The sequence below is a fragment of the Rhinoderma darwinii genome, chromosome 6, assembly GCF_050947455.1.
Source record: "Rhinoderma darwinii isolate aRhiDar2 chromosome 6, aRhiDar2.hap1, whole genome shotgun sequence".
NCBI lineage: Eukaryota > Metazoa > Chordata > Amphibia > Anura > Rhinodermatidae > Rhinoderma > Rhinoderma darwinii.
The window spans coordinates 145,839,820-145,857,025 of NC_134692.1; the positions used below are offsets into that span (position 1 = coordinate 145,839,820).

The window sequence follows — 17,206 nt, forward strand, 5'->3', positions numbered from 1 at the left end:
ATCATGTGTGATACTGTCTGCTGAGCTGTGTATCTAATCCCATCATGTGTGATACTGTCTGCTGAGCCACTGTATCTAATCCTATCATGTGTGATACTGTCTGCTGAGCTGTGTATCTAATCCTATCATGTGTGATACTGTCTGCTGAGCTGCGTATCTAATCCTATCATGTGTGATACTGTCTGCTGAGCCATGAATCTAATCCTATCATGTGTGATACTGTCTGCTGAGCTGTGTATCTAATCCCATCATGTATGATACTGTCTGCTGAGCTGTGTATCTAATCCTATCATGTGTGATACTGTCTGCTGAGCTGTGTATCTAATCCTATCATGTGTGATACTGTCTGCTGAGCCCTGTATCTAAGGCTATGTTCACACGCTTAACAAAAAACGGCTGAAAATATTGAGCTTTTCAAGGGAAAACAGCCCCTGATTTTTTTCTGGCTGTTTTTGCGCTGTTTTTCTATTGTGACCTGCGCTTCTTTTTACGAGGCGTTTTTTTTACGCAGCCGTTTTTAAAAGGCCTCTTAAAATAACGCCCCATGGGAACAGAATGCAGTTTTTCCCGTTGAAATCAATGGCCAGTTGTTTGGAGGCGTTCAGACCCCGCATTTTTAGCCGTTGTTCGTGGCGTTTACGATCGTGTGAACATCCCCTGATCCACTCGCTAGTCTCCCATCATGCTTTGCGTTTAATTCTCAGAGAGAGGTTTATCCCGCAGTGAATGTTGAGTTGTTGAGCCAAGATGTAGAAGTATTTTCCGGCTGGTACATTGGGCGTGGCCATCATGTACAGAACAATTACCTGCGGGACGTTCGCCCGGTTTATTGCGGTTACGCCCAGGTTGTAGCGTCATCCTCTGATCTTCTCACCGTCTTTACCGGACAGCGGTCGTACGTTTTCTGCAGCTGTAAATGATATAATGATTCTGTTTGACATTTTATTCTGTTGTAGAACATGACCCGGTAGATGACGGAATGTTTGTGATTGTTCTGTAGCATTGAAGATTTCTATATCCCATAATTCACAGGCCGCATGTTATATATTATTATTATATTATTATTATTATTATTATTATTATTATTATTCTTATTATTATTATATTATTATTATTATTATTATTATTATTATTATCATTATTATTATTATTATTATTATTATTATTGTTATTATATTATTATTATTATTGTTATTTATTATTATTATATTATTATTATTATTATATTATTATTATTATTATTATTATTATTGTTATTTATTATTATTATTATTATTATATTATTATTATTATTATTACTATTATTATTATTATTATTATTATTATTATTATTATTATATTATTATTATATTATTATTATTATATTATTATTATTGTTATTTATTATTATTATATTATTATTATTATTATTATTATTTTATTAAATTTTTATTTATTTCGCCCCCGTCATACAGAAGATCATTTTGCTGGGGCCGGTCCGGCTTCTGCCGACTCTTTGAGCTCGATGATAACTTTATGTTCCTCTACCTCTCAGGTCCCCCTCCCCCTCCCTGTACACCGTCTACCTGGGGGCCTACATGCTGGACATCCCTAATTCTAATGCGGTGGAATCTCGGGTGGACAGTCTCATCATTCACCCACAATTCAGAGGTCCTGGGAGCAGTGGAGACATCGCCCTGGTCCGCCTGTCTAGACGGGTCACCTACACCCGGTACATTCTCCCTGTGTGTCTACCATCCGCCTCCATGATCTTCTCACCAGGAATGAGCTGCTATGTTACAGGATGGGGCCGAACACAATCTAATGGTGAGTGACCCCCGTGTGCCCAGGTCAGTCATCGCTTTACTCCGAATCCCCTCTATCTGAACATCCCCCCCTCCATCTGTCGTGACTCTTCTTCTCCCTGACCCCTCACATCTTCCTCAGCCCAACACTGACTGACATACGACTTCCCCTCCTCTAAAACTCTTCATAACCTTCACCACATACAACTCAGCTGCTGCAGGACCTCTTTCATAGGAAAAGCATACATTTCAAGTCAGTCAGAAGCTTCCTATCCCCCTCTCAAAGAGGTTCAGCAGCAGCTTGGGTTATATTGCATTTTTTGCATGCACTTTTGTGAAACGGCAGCGTTTTGATGTGATTCGGATGGCGGCGGCGTGTGAATGGACCCCAAGGCGTAAGAAGAACACAAGCTCCCGCGTCTGTATAATATCATAGACTTGTGTATTATTTTATGGTCACGGAGCTGTCGATTTTCTAACATCACAGATGTCTCCGCCATGCGACTGTGTCACCTCTGCTGCATATTGGAAATGTTTTTCATGGTTTTAGCCGTTATATGGGAACTTGATCACTAGGGGGCGCTGTGGCTTTCATGACAGAAGCTACTACCATCATGATGAAAGATTTATGGGCCTTAATCTCCCTGTAATCCCGTTACACCTTTCACAGGTTAATCTTCCATGTTTGATTAAATCCTCTGCGCTGCGATTACTGGTGGTAAGACATGAATGGCGGAGTCCGGGCGCGCTGCCAGCTTGTGGCTGTGAATCATTTTTTGCTTCCCTCAGACTGAGGATTCTGCTCCTTTTTTTCTTGGGGCGGAGCCTCGTATAGAATATGGGGGAGGGGTAAAGACATTACGTAGAGGGGGCAGTTGAGGGCGTTTTCAGGACGTTTTCCCTGGTGCGGACATTACACGTCCCGCCATCATGTACAATGTAACTATTCACGTCTTATGTATCCACAGAATTTCTGGCGGCCCCCAAAACCCTTCAGCAGCTGGTGCTGCCACTGATCAGCCGGCAGTCATGTGACCAAATGTATCACGTAGGTTCAAGTACCAGTGCCAACGTGCCCATTATCCAGAACGACCAAATCTGTGCCGGGTACCAAGCTGGCCAGAGGGACTCCTGCATGGTGAGCCCCAAGAAAGCAATCTGCCCCTGCTGACATTTTCTGTGTCATCTTTGTGCTCATTGTGTTGATTTCTTACTTTGTTGCTTCTTTGTATCAATCAATATCAGATGTTTAATAACAAAAATTCAAGGTGCCCCCCCCAGGAGGGAGCGGACGGTGCTGCCCGGGGGAATCTTCACTGACCACGATGAGCGATCATTTAGCATTGGTGTTATCATGATTCCAGGCCCAGGTTGTCCCCTTTATAGTCCCAGTGAAGGTGAAGGGACGTCCCGAAACACATTCAAATATGAGAGAATATCAACTACTACTCCACTCATCCTATCATGTCCCCCTGATTGCTCATCATGGACAATGACGGTTCCTCCAGTTCTTACGGGTTCTTCACTTTTATGATCTGTCTTCGCTATTGACCAGACCTTGACTCTAAACGTGACCTTTTCTTGCCTGTGCAGGGAGACTCCGGGGGTCCTCTGGTGTGTAAAATGAATGGATATTGGTACCAGGTTGGCATTGTCAGCTGGGGAGACGACTGCGCCCTCCCAAACCGACCAGGGGTCTACACTTCTGTGCCAAACTATGAGTCGTGGATCAACTTTTACAGAAGCCAGAGGTTCTCGTCCTCCTCTTCTCCCGGTCCAGGTGCCTCAGTGCTGCTCCTTGTGGTCTCTCTGATACTGCACAGCTGAGGCTGAAGACCCAAAAAGACTTTGCAGCAAATAGAAAGTCACGACTCTGCCGGAATAATTGATTATGAAGATTTATTAGGAACCTAAATGCTTCATGATGTGAGGAACATTGTGTCTACTCGTCATCGTCATCGTCATCGTCACAGTCATCCCATCTCACAGTGAATTCATCGTCATCGTCACCGTCAACGTCATCCCATCTCACAGTGAATTAATCGTCATCATCATCATCCCATCCACCCATCTCACAGTGAATACTTGTCATCCATAAGAATTGTATAGAAGGTATGGAAACTTGACTTCACCATCTACAAGGATATTCTGGTTATTCTAGGCGGTGGATGGTGGATGTAATCTGAAAAGTTACGGCCATAGAAGTCTCGCCCGTTCTCTGCTCAAACCCAAATAGATGAGAATGATCGGAACAGTTTCCTGCCAGACAGAGCACAGAAAAGAGGGGCCACACATCAAAACCCAGAATGTGGCCTGCACCATGTTGTGTTAGATGCCACCCCACAACCTCGGACCAGGGAGCCAGAATGTTGTATGGGATAATGGTGGCATCACTTGGAGAGGGAAACCCTGCACCTTGCACCCTGCACCCTGCGTCAACAGTGGGGAAGGTGATGGGGCCAACGTGATCTTGGGTTTCCCTTTTCATGGAACCCATAGCAGTTGACTGTTTCCAGCAGCAGAATGGAACATATTTTGGAGGATCTCCTAATCTTCATGTGTGTATATATATATATGTTCATGTCTGCTAAGGACAATGTTTTACAAGGAAATCCCAGTAGCCCCATCGATGAAGAGCAGAAACGGATCATTGATTTGGTGGGATTGAAAGTCCTGTTTATAAACTGCTCATACAGAAATGATGATGACGCCATCCGGAAGGATCAATAGTCCATGGCTGCTGTGTATGTGGGATATATCCTGCGGGAGTCAGGTATACAGCGTATATTGTACCTACATAACAATCCCCTCCGATGACGTCATCCCAGACATCAACAATAGATCACAGAGTCTTTACATAATGTACATCTGGCGAGTTATCTGTCTCTTTATGATTAAAGATGGAAAGAATCTCCGTATTTCACATTATGACCGCGCTGATGATGTCATTGTTCTTAGCGAAGCTCATATCATGTAATAATATCATGTAATAATATCATGTAATAATGTAATAATATAACCATATCTCACTGATTGCTAAAAAAAAAAAAAAAGATCCTGAGATATTTAGGAGTCACAGAAATAAGATGTTTTGTTGAAATCTTCTGCTCTCCTTATTATAACAACATATAAAGCTGAAATCTGCGATAAAACAATCCTGCAGGGAAGTAGATGGAGAAGTAGATGAGTGATCAAAAAACGGAGCATTACACCCAGTATACAGGACAGGAGAAGTGGTACTGTGCAGTGTGTATATATATATACAGAATAATACAGATACTGAGAATTACACCCAGTATACAGGACAGGAGAAGTGGTACTGTGCAGTGTATATATACAGAATAATACAGATACTGAGAATTACACCCAGTATACAGGACAGGAGAAGTGGTACTGTGTAGTGTCCATATATACAGAATAATACAGATACTGAGAATTACACCCAGTATACAGGACAGGAGAAGTGGTACTGTGCAGTGTGTATATATATATACAGAATAATACAGATACTGAGAATTACACCCAGTATACAGGACAGGAGAAGTGGTACTGTGCAGTGTGTATATATACACAGAATAATACAGATACTGAGAATTACACCCAGTATACAGGACAGGAGAAGTGGTACTGTGCAGTGTCTATATACACAGAATAATACAGATACTGAGAATTACACCCAGTATACAGGACAGGAGAAGTGGTACTGTGCAGTGTATATATATACAGAATAATACAGATACTGAGAATTACACCCAGTATACAGGACAGGAGAAGTGGTACTGTGCAGTGTCCATATATACAGAATAATACAGATACTGAGAATTACACCCAGTATACAGGACAGGAGAAGTGGTACTGTGCAGTGTATATATACAGAATAATACAGATACTGAGAATTACACCCAGTATACAGGACAGGAGAAGTGGTACTGTGCAGTGTATATATACAGAATAATACAGATACTGAGAATTACACCCAGTATACAGGACAGGAGAAGTGGTACTGTGCAGTGTCCATATATACAGAATAATACAGATACTGAGAATTACACCCAGTATACAGGACAGGAGAAGTGGTATTGTGCAGTGTCTATATATACAGAATAATACAGATACTGAGAATTACACCCAGTATACAGGACAGGAGAAGTGGTACTGTGCAGTGTCCATATATACAGAATAATACAGATACAGAGAATTACACCCAGTATACAGGACAGGAGAAGTGGTACTGTGCAGTGTATATATACAGAATAATACAGATACTGAGAATTACACCCAGTATACAGGACAGGAGAAGTGGTACTGTGCAGTGTATATATACAGAATAATACAGATACTGAGAATTACACCCAGTATACAGTACAGGAGAAGCGGTACTGTGCAGTGTATATATACAGAATAATACAGATACTGAGAATTACACCCAGTATACAGGACAGGAGAAGTGGTACTGTGCAGTGTATATATACAGAATAATACAGATACTGAGAATTACACCCAGTATACAGGACAGGAGGAGCGGGTGAGTGCTGTCTGGGTGTTGGAGGAAGCTCTTTCCGGGTGTCGGCTCTTTCCTCTCCAGGGAGAGAGTTTGCTGCTGGGGATGAGAGGAAGTTCTTCCCAGCCAAGTGCTTCTCAGCCTCCTGTTACCCGGTCTAGGCCGGCGGGTAGCGGGAGCGTTCAGCAACCGGCCGAAGTTGTGGGGGTGAGAAGATCTAGTCGGGGTCACAGCGATGTGGCCCCGATCCTGCCCCTGCCTGAAACCAGGACAGAAAGCCAGGAAAGCCGCAAGGTTCCTGGTGTTGCAGCCAGCAGGATCGCTCCTGGAGATGTGCAGCAGAGCATGCATGATGGTGTGGAGGCAGATTGGGGTGAACTACGTGCCACGGAGTCAACAACCACCTTTAGCTCCCGTGTTGCGGAGTGCCTCCGTGGGTATGAGGACGCCGGGAAGGCCATTCGGAAGCTCCAGGAGGAGCTGAAAGCAGCCCGGGTTCGGTCGCACGTCACTTCTGGAGCAAAGAGGTTGGTAGTAATGGCGACTATCAGGGATCTCAAATCTGAGGTGGATGCCCTGAAAGAAAAGCGCAAGTTTATTTTGGAGAATAGTGGACCTTTCAAGGAGAAACTCCTCAATGATGATCGGTTCCGGGCAATGAAGGGTGTCTGTGACCCTGGAAAGCAGACGGATGATGAGGGTGAGGAGGAGGAAATGTGTCCGGGTGCGTCTGGTCAGTGGAGTACGTGCAGCGAGCTGCCTGCAGAGCAAGTGGCTTTACCCATGGACTCCAGCTCAGCCGGTGAGGGGGACACCTGTGACCAGGACATCAGCAGCGGCAATTCAGGTGGGAGGCTGATGGCGGAAATACGGCAGCTCCAGTCTCCGGTGAGCCTGCAGCATTTTTCTTTTGGCGCGGACTTGGGTCCAGAGGAGAAAGTTAATGCCAAGCGCGCAGCAAAGCGCAAAGCCCGGCGGCGACTAAAATCCAGAAAGGCTGGAAAAATCGTGGAGGAGGTCAGTTTTAAGTTTGTTCCCCACCCAGTGCTACCCCAGCTGGCCGCAGGGTCAGCTCGCTGCACAAGCCCCGTGATCCAGCCTAGCCCGGGCCCTGAAGTGGGTCCGGTGCAGGAAAGCGGGGAGATCAATGATGGCGTGATAATGAAGGCTGATGTCCCTGCTTGTCGTAGTAGCGGTGGCGTTTTTGGTGGCGTTTTTAAGGCGTCAATAGCGCCAGATAATGTTGGTGGCACAGCGTTGGGTGCAGAACAAAGCTCTGGTGCTCAGGTTTCCTCCTCAGTAATGGGGGGCGGCTCGACACCAGAGCTGGCAGCGAATATTCCAGTGTCCCTGGAACCCGTTGGTGCTACTGAGCGGCGGCAGCATGAAGGGGCTGCTGGGACTGACGGCACGGTTGAATGTCCCCCCAAGCTTGCGGTCATTGGGTCCGGTGGCGCAGTCACTAGTATTCCTTTGGTGGCTGCGTCACATGAATCCCCAGCCCGGGAGCCAGCTTTGCCAGGGGTGAGGGCGAGTCTGGGCATTGCTGGCTCTAAGAAGGAAGGATTGCCTCAAGTAAAGAAATGTCACGCTAATGAGGTGGAGGGGAAACCTGATGACACCGAGGCGATAACATCCGGCCCAAAAACACTTTTTACTGCTGGTCCAGCGGGTGAGGGTATGAATGGTGCCGGTACAAGTGCTGTTAATAATGGTGAGGGTATGAATGGTGCAGGTACAAGTGATATTAATAATGGTGATGGTATGAATGGTGCCGGTACAAGTGCTGCTAATAATGGTGAGGGTATGAATGGTGCCGGTACAAGTGCTGTTAATAATGGTGAGGGTATGAATGGTGCCGGTACAAGTGCTGTTAATAATGGTGAGGGTATGAATGGTGAGGGTATGAATGGTGCAGGTACGAGTGCTGTTAATAATGGTGAGGGTATGAATGGTGCTGGTACGAGTGCTGCTAATAATGGTGAGGGTATGAATGGTGCTGGTACGAGTGCTATTGATAATGGTCCCTCTCCTGTGTCTGGGGCCAGGGTGAGTGGTGGGAATGTTACTGCCAGGGGTATGAGGTCTAGTGAGGCCGGTCCATCTGCCCCCCCAGGGGTGACTACTCGCAGTTATGCCAGTGTCACTGCTGGGGCCTCCTCCTCATCTTCAGGCTCTGGGGACGGTATTTTACAGCGGCGCCTCCTGGAGGCCCTTAAAAAGGGTGAGAGAACAATAATGGTAGAGGGCCGAGCGGTTGATCTGTCCTTCTGGATAGACAGGCATGGCCTGACTGCTTTCCGAGAAGAAAGGGAAGGGGAAACTGTGTGGACCCTTCCGACAGCCGGGCCTGGGGGGGCTCGTAGGAATGTTGTTCGTCTTCGCTGGAGAGGCAATGATACGTGCCCACCTAGGGCAAAAATAGTTGAGCTTCTCTTGAAGATGAATTTCAGGGCGATCGACATCTTTGCCCTGATACATCCCTATGGCACCCCAGTATTTGACATCAGCTTTGTTCGGCCGGAGGGCCTGGAGCTCTTTTGGTCAAATTATGAGCTGGTGAAGAATGAGCCCGGCTGGCGAGACTTCGCTGTACAAGCGTTGTCTCGTCAGAGCGAAATCAAGAAGGTGACCGTCCTAACTTGCAATGAGTGTCTTTCTTGTATGGACATTATGACCTGGCTCAGCAGGTACGGGGAGGTAACGGAGGTCCCCAAAAAAAACAGGGATGAATTTGGCATCTGGTCAGGGGCCTGGACCTTTATGGTTAAATTAAAGCGTTCAGGAAGTTCTGTCACCCACATCCCTTCCTCAGCCTTTTTAGGAAGGGACCGAATCCTGGCCTTTTACCAGGGGCAGCCGAAGCTCTGCCACAGGTGTGGTGACCCCACGCACTTCAGTGCCCACTGCAGAGTGCAGAAGTGTGCGTTGTGCGGGGGGATAGGTCATCTTGCCACATCCTGTGGGGATATTCGGTGTCACCTGTGTGGGGATCTAGGTCACCCATTCAGTCGCTGCCCTCGTTCCTTTGCCAACGCCATGGCGGGCCCAGCGGGAGAAAGCCGAGAGGTTGCTCCTGCCGTGGTTGGCACTGGTGGAGGTGAAGGGGCTGAGGGGCCAGGGAAGAAAGGCAAGTCACCCTCCAAGTTAAGGCGATTGGAGAACCGTCGAAGGAGTAGGGAGCTCGGGGAGCCCCAGGCAACTGGGGTAACCCTTGGCCCTGCTCCGGGGGCAAGTGTCATTGCTACTGAGGCCCTGGGGGAACAGGACTTGAATGAAGAGGTCAGGAGGTTGGAGAGGGAGGAGGAAGCCGCTTCTTCATGTTCCTCGCTATATGAAAGTATGGATGAGGACAGTAGACGGTGGCTAGATGAAAAGCGCAAGCAGGGTGCTAAAAAGAAAAAAAAGGGAGATAAGAAATCTTCTCCTCCCCTGGTCCAGGTGCCTAAGGAAAGCCCAACCGACTCACCTCTTGTTGTTCTCTCAAACCGCTTTCAAACCCTCAAGGACATCTCCTCTTCAGATGAGGAGTGTGGGGGCGAGGATGTGGCGAAGGTGACGAGGGGGTCTGTGGGGGGCGTCCAGCTTCTTGCCTCAGGGCATGCGGAACCCTCAGGGAGAAGCGCTGTCTCGGAGCCTGGAGGTGAGGTTGATAGTGGTGCTGGCGGGGAGCTGGAGGAAGGGAGGGATATGGACACATCAGCATCCCTCAAAAGGGCCCTCGGCTCTTCATCAGACAGCGATAAAAACCAGGGGAAGGGCAAGGGGAAGGGGAAAAAGGTCATCTAATTCAATCACCCAGGATGGCGGCACCCACCCCGTTGACGCTGGCATCTATTAATGTCGCCAGCATTAAATCTGACAAGGCTAGATTTGCGGCCTTTGATTTTCTCGGCCGAATTGAGGCCGACATTTTATTTTTGCAAGAGACCAGGCTGACAGACTTGGCAGCCATACATAAAGCGAAAAAGGAGTGGAGGCGTGGACCATCTTATTGGTCTCTTGCGGCCGAGCCGGGTAGCGGGGTGGCGGTTCTTTTCACCGCATCGGTAGAATGCAGACGGGTTATTGAATTAGAAATGGGGAGGTGCCTGATCTTGGATGTCCTCATGAAGGGACAGGAGCTCAGGCTCATTAACATCTATGGTCCCCAAACCAGCTGGGACCGGAAAAGTCTCTTTATGAGGATCAAGCCCTATCTTTTTACGAGTCGGCAGGTGGTCTTTGGAGGGGACTTCAATGCTGCCACGAGGTCCCAAGATAGGGGAGGTTCCAGAGACAGGCTGACTTATGACTGTGTGGCCCTAAATAGGATAGCTAGTGAGGCTCGCCTGGTGGATGTCCACATCCGGCACACCCCAGGCCACGCGGGATTCACCTTTTATCGAGGTAGTTGTAGGTCTAGAATAGATAGGTTTTATTTAAAGGAGGATGCCATCTCTTCGGCAGTGTCCGTCGTTGAGGTGGAGTTCTCCGACCACTGTTTAATTTTATTTTCTCTGAATGTTGCAGAGACCCCCCGGATGGGAAGAGGCTTTTGGAGGCTCAATTCGTCTCTCTTGGAAGAAGCGGAGATAAGACGGTCCTTTGAGGATTTCTTTCAGAGCCAGGTACCATTACTGGATCTTTGTAGCAGTAAGTCGGAGTGGTGGGAGATGTTCAAAAAAAGGGTGGCGAGTTTCTTCCGCCAGCTCTCGAGCCTCAGGAGCCTGGACAGGTACCGCCTGTATCAGGGCCTGAGGAGGAAACTCGAGCATCTTGTCTCGACTGGAGGTGACCGCGAGGACATCTCCAGAGTGAAATCTTTGCTTAAGAGTTGCCAGTATGATAGACACGCATCTTTAGTTTTTGAGAGGGATTTTGGGAAGTACCGCTCGCCCGACCCCTACAAGAACTGCAAGATGTCAGTAAATAGTAAAGTGGTTTCAGGACTGATGGACAGTACAGGATCCCTGAAAAGGTCCAGATCAGGGATCTTGGAGGTCGTCAGATCCTTTTACTCGCACCTCTTGGGAAAGATGGATCTTGATCGGGATGCGATGTCGGCTTTCCTGGCTGAAACTGTCCCCGAACCAGGAGTAGACCCCTCTCTTGGTGTCTTGGCAGAGGCGATCAGGGAAGAGGAAGTGAGACTGGCGATTGAAGGGCTTGCCCTCAAGAAGTCGCCGGGTCCAGATGGCTTAACGTCTGAATTTTACAAGACCTTTAAGGACATTTTAGTTCCCCTGTTGACTGAGGTGTTGAATGAGTGTCTTTCCTCGGGCACTTTGCCGAAGTCAATGAGGAGGTCGGCCCTGATCATCCTGTCAAAGGGTAAAGACCCATCGCACATTGAGAATTGGCGTCCCATAGCGCTACTCAATGTGGACAGAAAGGTTCTGGCAAAGGTGCTGTTTAATCGGCTGGTGAAATTTGCACCCCGGCTCCTTTCGGGGGCTCAGCATTGCTCTGTTCCAGGCCGCAGCGCGTTTAGCGCTGTACTCGGTGTCCGAGAGGCAGTGGAGCAGAGTAGGGCGGGCCGTTGGAAGGGGTACTTGCTGTCCTTGGATCAGGCAAAAGCGTTTGATCGGGTTGATCACGAGTATCTCTGGTCGGTCCTTCTGAGGTATGGTCTGCCGGGGGGGTTTGTTGATTGGCTTAAGATCTTGTATGCAGGGGCAGAGAGTTTTCCGCTTGTGAACGGTTGGATTGGCCGCTCTTTTGAGGTTGGGTCTGGGGTTCGCCAGGGTTGCCCGCTGAGCCCGCTTTTATACGTGTTCGCGATTGACCCCTTCCTTAGGAGGGTAGATCGTGGACCGTTGGTGGGAGTCAGCATGGACTTGGCAGCCTCGGAAGCCACTCTGAGAGTGGTGGCGTATGCGGATGACGTCACCGTCTTTGTGTCCTCGAGAGGGGAGGCAGAGTGGGTGATGTCTGAAGTTGACCGCTACTCGGAGGCATCCGGGTCCATGATCAACCAGGATAAGTGTAAGAGTCTCTGGCTGGGAGGGGGAGATCCTACCTTTGATCTCTCGGACACTCTTCCAGGGCCTCAGGAGTTTGTAAAAATTCTCGGCATCGAATTTGGCCAGGGGGATTACCCCAAACAAAATTGGGACAGCAGGCTAAAGATCGCCGCTCAGAAGGTCGACCAGTGGAAGGGTTGGTCTTTGACCCTCAGAGAAAGGGTCAACTTGATCAAAACTTACCTGCTCCCTTTGTTAATCTATTTGGGCAGTGTCTGCATCTTGCCAGAACCTCTCTGGACTCGGGTCTACAGCTTGTTCTTCCAGATGTTATGGGGGAATAAGCTGAACCTAGTCAAGAGGGAGGTGACATACCGTACGAGGAGACTAGGGGGGTTGTGTATGGTCAACCCTGTGGTATTCCTGGTTAATACCTTTGTAAAGATCAACATGTCAAACCTCTGGCAAGAGAGGGCTCCTCCGTGGGTAGTCTCCTGCAGGGGGTGGTTTCGGCCTTTCTTCCAGGAATGGGAGACAGGAGGGCAAGTGAAGGACCTTCGCACGCCGCATGGGCATCTTCCGGCTTACGCTACCGTGGTTCTGAAAACAATTCGCCGGTGGGGTCTGGGGATGTGGGAGATCAGGACTCTGTCAAGGAGGCTCCTTGACAACAGGGTTCTGTTGACCCATTTCCAGAAGCCCCTGGCACTCAGGGACTGCCCAAGTCGGGATCTGGAGGTTGGTTTGAGGGTTTTAAATTCTAGTAGGATCCCTTTAAAGTTTTGGGACTTGGCTTGGCGTTGCTTCCATGGGAAACTGTATGTGAGGGACAACTTGAAACACAGGAACCCTGAGGAAAGGGGTTGTCCCCGGGAGGAGTGTGGCGGCGTGCTGGAAAGCATGGAGCACTTCCTGCTTCATTGTCCCCTCAATACAGGGGTCTACAGCAGGGTGGGTGCCTCCATTGGTTGGCCTGGTCTGACCGGTCTCTCCTATGCGGAATGGGCCTATGGAACATTCAGACACCTGGGTGGTCGAGATCGGGGCACTTTATTCTTAGTCAGCTTAGCGGTCAGGTACGGCACGTGGAACGCACGGTGTTTTGTATCAACCAGACAAAAAACCCTCCCGGAGGAAGAGGTGGTGAGGAACATTCTCGGTGACCTGGGGAAGGTTCGTTCTTTGGAGTTCGAGAGACTGGGCACGAGTAGGGCCTCCATGCTTTGGAGGGGTTTCTCCTTCAGCGTGCCCTAGTCTAGTCGTCTCTATTCCTGGTGGGGGGCTAATGCTGTCACTGTAGCTTTTTGTTTTCTTTATAGTTGATGATGGATATAGGGCTTGCAGGTACCGAACCAGGGCCTTGTGGGTAGGCTTTGTTAAGGATGTGTTATGTGTTATGTCAGGTAATGTATGCCATTGTACAGGCTGAGTCTTTACTTACTATATCTTGTAGAGTGTAGTATTTTTGTATAGATGTGAGGGGGTTAGGTGTTAGGTGGGGAGGGGGGAAAGGGGGGGAGGGGGGGTACAAATAATAAGAAAAAGCCGGGCCCGATCAAAGAGACATTGAAGGATGGACGATGGTGTCGGTCGGAGCTTAAAGGTACGGACTTTGGACTGGACATTGGTCTTGAATTGGGTATAATGTATATATTATATATATATATGTATGTTCAGTATTGCTTTGTATATATTGTATATATTGGTTACTAATTGGTATTCATATTGCGGATTTGTGGTTAAGAAAAAGGGTGGAGGGAAAGAAAAAAAAAAAAAAAAAAAAAATATTAAAAATGTAAAAAAAAAATTACAATTAAAAAAAAAAAAAAAAAAAAAATAAATAAAAAAAAATTTAAAAAAAAAAGGGGGGGTTATTTGCCAATTAGGCCCATGTTGTGTTTTCTCATGTAGGAATTTCTCATTTTCCTTGGTTAATATTTTTTGATGGGCACAGGGACCGGTTAGGGTCAGTTTTTGGTTTTATTGTGGTTTAACAATTTTATTTATTTTTTAGACTGTTACTGATTTTGTTCCTTTTGAGGCGTCTGGATTGATTTGTGACTATGAGTTTTGTGTATTTGTATTTATACTGATGTGAGTGACATGTGGATGATGAGAGTGATGTGTGGATGATGAGAGTGATGTGTGGATGATGTGAGTTATAATACAGAAGACTGAGTGCTGGTAGGAATGTGATCTGGACCAGAGAGGAGGCGGCCGAGATTGATAATGTGTTTATAACTTGTTCATTTTGTGTTGGTTTTTGACCCGTGTATTGTATGTGCGGATTTATGGCATGTGTATGTTTGTTAACATTTATTAAAAAGATGAGAAGTGGTATTGTGCAGTGTCTATATATACAGAATAATACAGATACTGAGAATTACACCCAGTATACAGGACAGGAGAAGTGGTACTGTGCAGTGTATATATACAGAATAATACAGATACAGAGAATTACACCCAGTATACAGGACAGGAGAAGTGGTACTGTGCAGTGTATATATACAGAATAATACAGATACTGAGAATTACACCCAGTATACAGGACAGGAGAAGTGGTACTGTGCAGTGTATATATACAGAATAATACAGATACTGAGAATTACACCCAGTATACAGTACAGGAGAAGCGGTACTGTGCAGTGTATATATACAGAATAATACAGATACTGAGAATTACACCCAGTATACAGGACAGGAGAAGTGGTACTGTGCAGTGTATATATACAGAATAATACAGATACTGAGAATTACACCCAGTATACAGGACAGGAGAAGTGGTACTGTGCAGTGTCCATATACACAGAATAATACAGATACTGAGAATTACACCCAGTATACAGGACAGGAGGAGCAGGTGTGTGCTGTCTGGGTGTTGGAGGAAGCTCTTTCCGGGTGTCGGCTCTTTCCTCTCCAGGGAGAGAGTTTGCTGCTTGGGATGAGAGGAAGTTCTTGCCAGCCAAGTGCTTCTCAGCCTCCTGTTACCCGGTCTAGGCCGGCGGGTAGCGGGAGCGTTCAGCAACCGGCCGAAGTTGTGGGGGTGAGAAGATCTAGTCGGGGTCACAGCGATGTGGCCCTGATCCTGCCCCCGCCTGAAACCAGGACAGAAAGCCAGGAAAGCCGCAAGGTTCCTGGTGTTGCAGCCAGCAGGATCGCTCCTGGAGATGTGCAGCAGAGCATGCATGATGGTGTGGAGGCAGATTGGGGTGAACTACGTGCCACGGAGTCAACAACCACCTTTAGCTCCCGTGTTGCGGAGTGCCTCCGTGGGTATGAGGACGCCGGGAAGGCCATTCGGAAGCTCCAGGAGGAGCTGAAAGCAGCCCGGGTTCGGTCGCACGTCACTTCTGGAGCAAAGAGGTTGGTAGTAATGGCGACTATCAGGGATCTCAAATCTGAGGTGGATGCCCTGAAAGAAAAGCGCAAGTTTATTTTGGAGAATAGTGGACCTTTCAAGGAGAAACTCCTCAATGATGATCGGTTCCGGGCAATGAAGGGTGTCTGTGACCCTGGAAAGCAGACGGATGATGAGGGTGAGGAGGAGGAAATGTGTCCGGGTGCGTCTGGTCAGTGGAGTACGTGCAGCGAGCTGCCTGCAGAGCAAGTGGCTTTACCCATGGACTCCAGCTCAGCCGGTGAGGGGGACACCTGTGACCAGGACATCAGCAGCAGCAATTCAGGTGGGAGGCTGATGGCGGAAATACGGCAGCTCCAATCTCCGGTGAGCCTGCAGCATTTTTCTTTTGGCGCGGACTTGGGTCCAGGGGAGAAAGTTAATGCCAAGCGCGCAGCAAAGCGCAAAGCCCGGCGGCGACTAAAATCCAGAAAGGCTGGAAAAATCGTGGAGGAGGTCAGTTTTAAGTTTGTTCCCCACCCAGTGCTACCCCAGCTGGCCGCAGGGTCAGCTCGCTGCACAAGCCCCGTGATCCAGCCTAGCCCGGGCCCTGAAGTGGGTCCGGTGCAGGAAAGCGGGGAGATCAATGATGGCGTGATAATGGAGGCTAATGTCCCTGCTTGTCGTAGTAGCGGTGGCGTTTTTGGTGGCGTTTTTAAGGCGTCAATAGCGCCAGATAATGTTGGTGGCCCAGCGTTGGGTGCAGAACAAAGCTCTGGTGCTCAGGTTTCCTCCTCAGTAATGGGGGGCGGCTCGACACCAGAGCTGGCAGCGAATATTCCAGTGTCCCTGGAACCCGTTGGTGCTACTGAGCGGCGGCAGCATGAAGGGGCTGCTGGGACTGACGGCACGGTTGAATGTCCCCCCAAGCTTGCGGTCATTGGGTCCGGTGGCGCAGTCACTAGTATTCCTTTGGTGGCTGCGTTACATGAATCCCCAGCCCGGGAGCCAGCTTTGCCAGGGGTGAGGGCGAGTCTGGGCATTGCTGGCTCTAAGAAGGAAGGATTGTCTCAAGTAAATAAATGTCACGCTAATGAGGTTGAGGGGAAACCTGATGACACCGAGGCGATAACATCCGGCCCAGAAACACTTTTTACTGCTGGTCCAGAGGGTGAGGGTATGAATGGTGCCGGTACAAGTGCTGCTAATAATGGTGAGGGTATGAATGGTGCAGGTACGAGTGATATTGATAATGGTCCCTCTCCTGTGTCTGGGGCCGGGGTGAGTGGTGGGAATGTTACTGCCAGGGGTATGAGGTCTAGTGAGGCCGGTCCATCTGCCCCCCCAGGGGTGACTACTCGCAGTTATGCCAGTGTCACTGCTGGGGCCTCCTCCTCATCTTCAGGCTCTGGGGACGGTATTTTACAGCGGCGCCTCCTGGAGGCCCTTAAAAAGGGTGAGAGAACAATAATGGTACAGGGCCGAGCGGTTGATCTGTCCTTCTGGATAGACAGGCATGGCCTGACTGCTTTCCGAGAAGAAAGGGAAGGGGAAACTGTGTGGACCCTTCCGACAGCCGGGCCTGGGGGGGCTCGTAGGAATGTTGTTCGTCTTCGCTGGAGAGGCAATGATACGTGCC

General features: G+C 48.3%; 1 protein-coding gene across 1 annotated transcript in view; it reads left to right on the forward strand.

Moving 5' to 3' along the window:
• The window catches only part of LOC142656702 (transmembrane protease serine 9-like), a 38,872-nt gene extending 34,134 nt beyond the window's left edge, over positions 1 to 4,738 (forward strand). Inside the window, exons 6-9 of the mRNA XM_075831628.1 lie at positions 705 to 895; positions 1,535 to 1,806; positions 2,753 to 2,922; positions 3,378 to 4,738. Of these exons, the coding sequence (XP_075687743.1) occupies positions 705 to 895; positions 1,535 to 1,806; positions 2,753 to 2,922; positions 3,378 to 3,611 (867 nt within the window). The 3' untranslated portion in view covers positions 3,612 to 4,738. The remainder of the gene's footprint in view (positions 1 to 704; positions 896 to 1,534; positions 1,807 to 2,752; positions 2,923 to 3,377) is intronic.
• Positions 4,739 to 17,206: the final 12,468 nt, after the last annotated feature.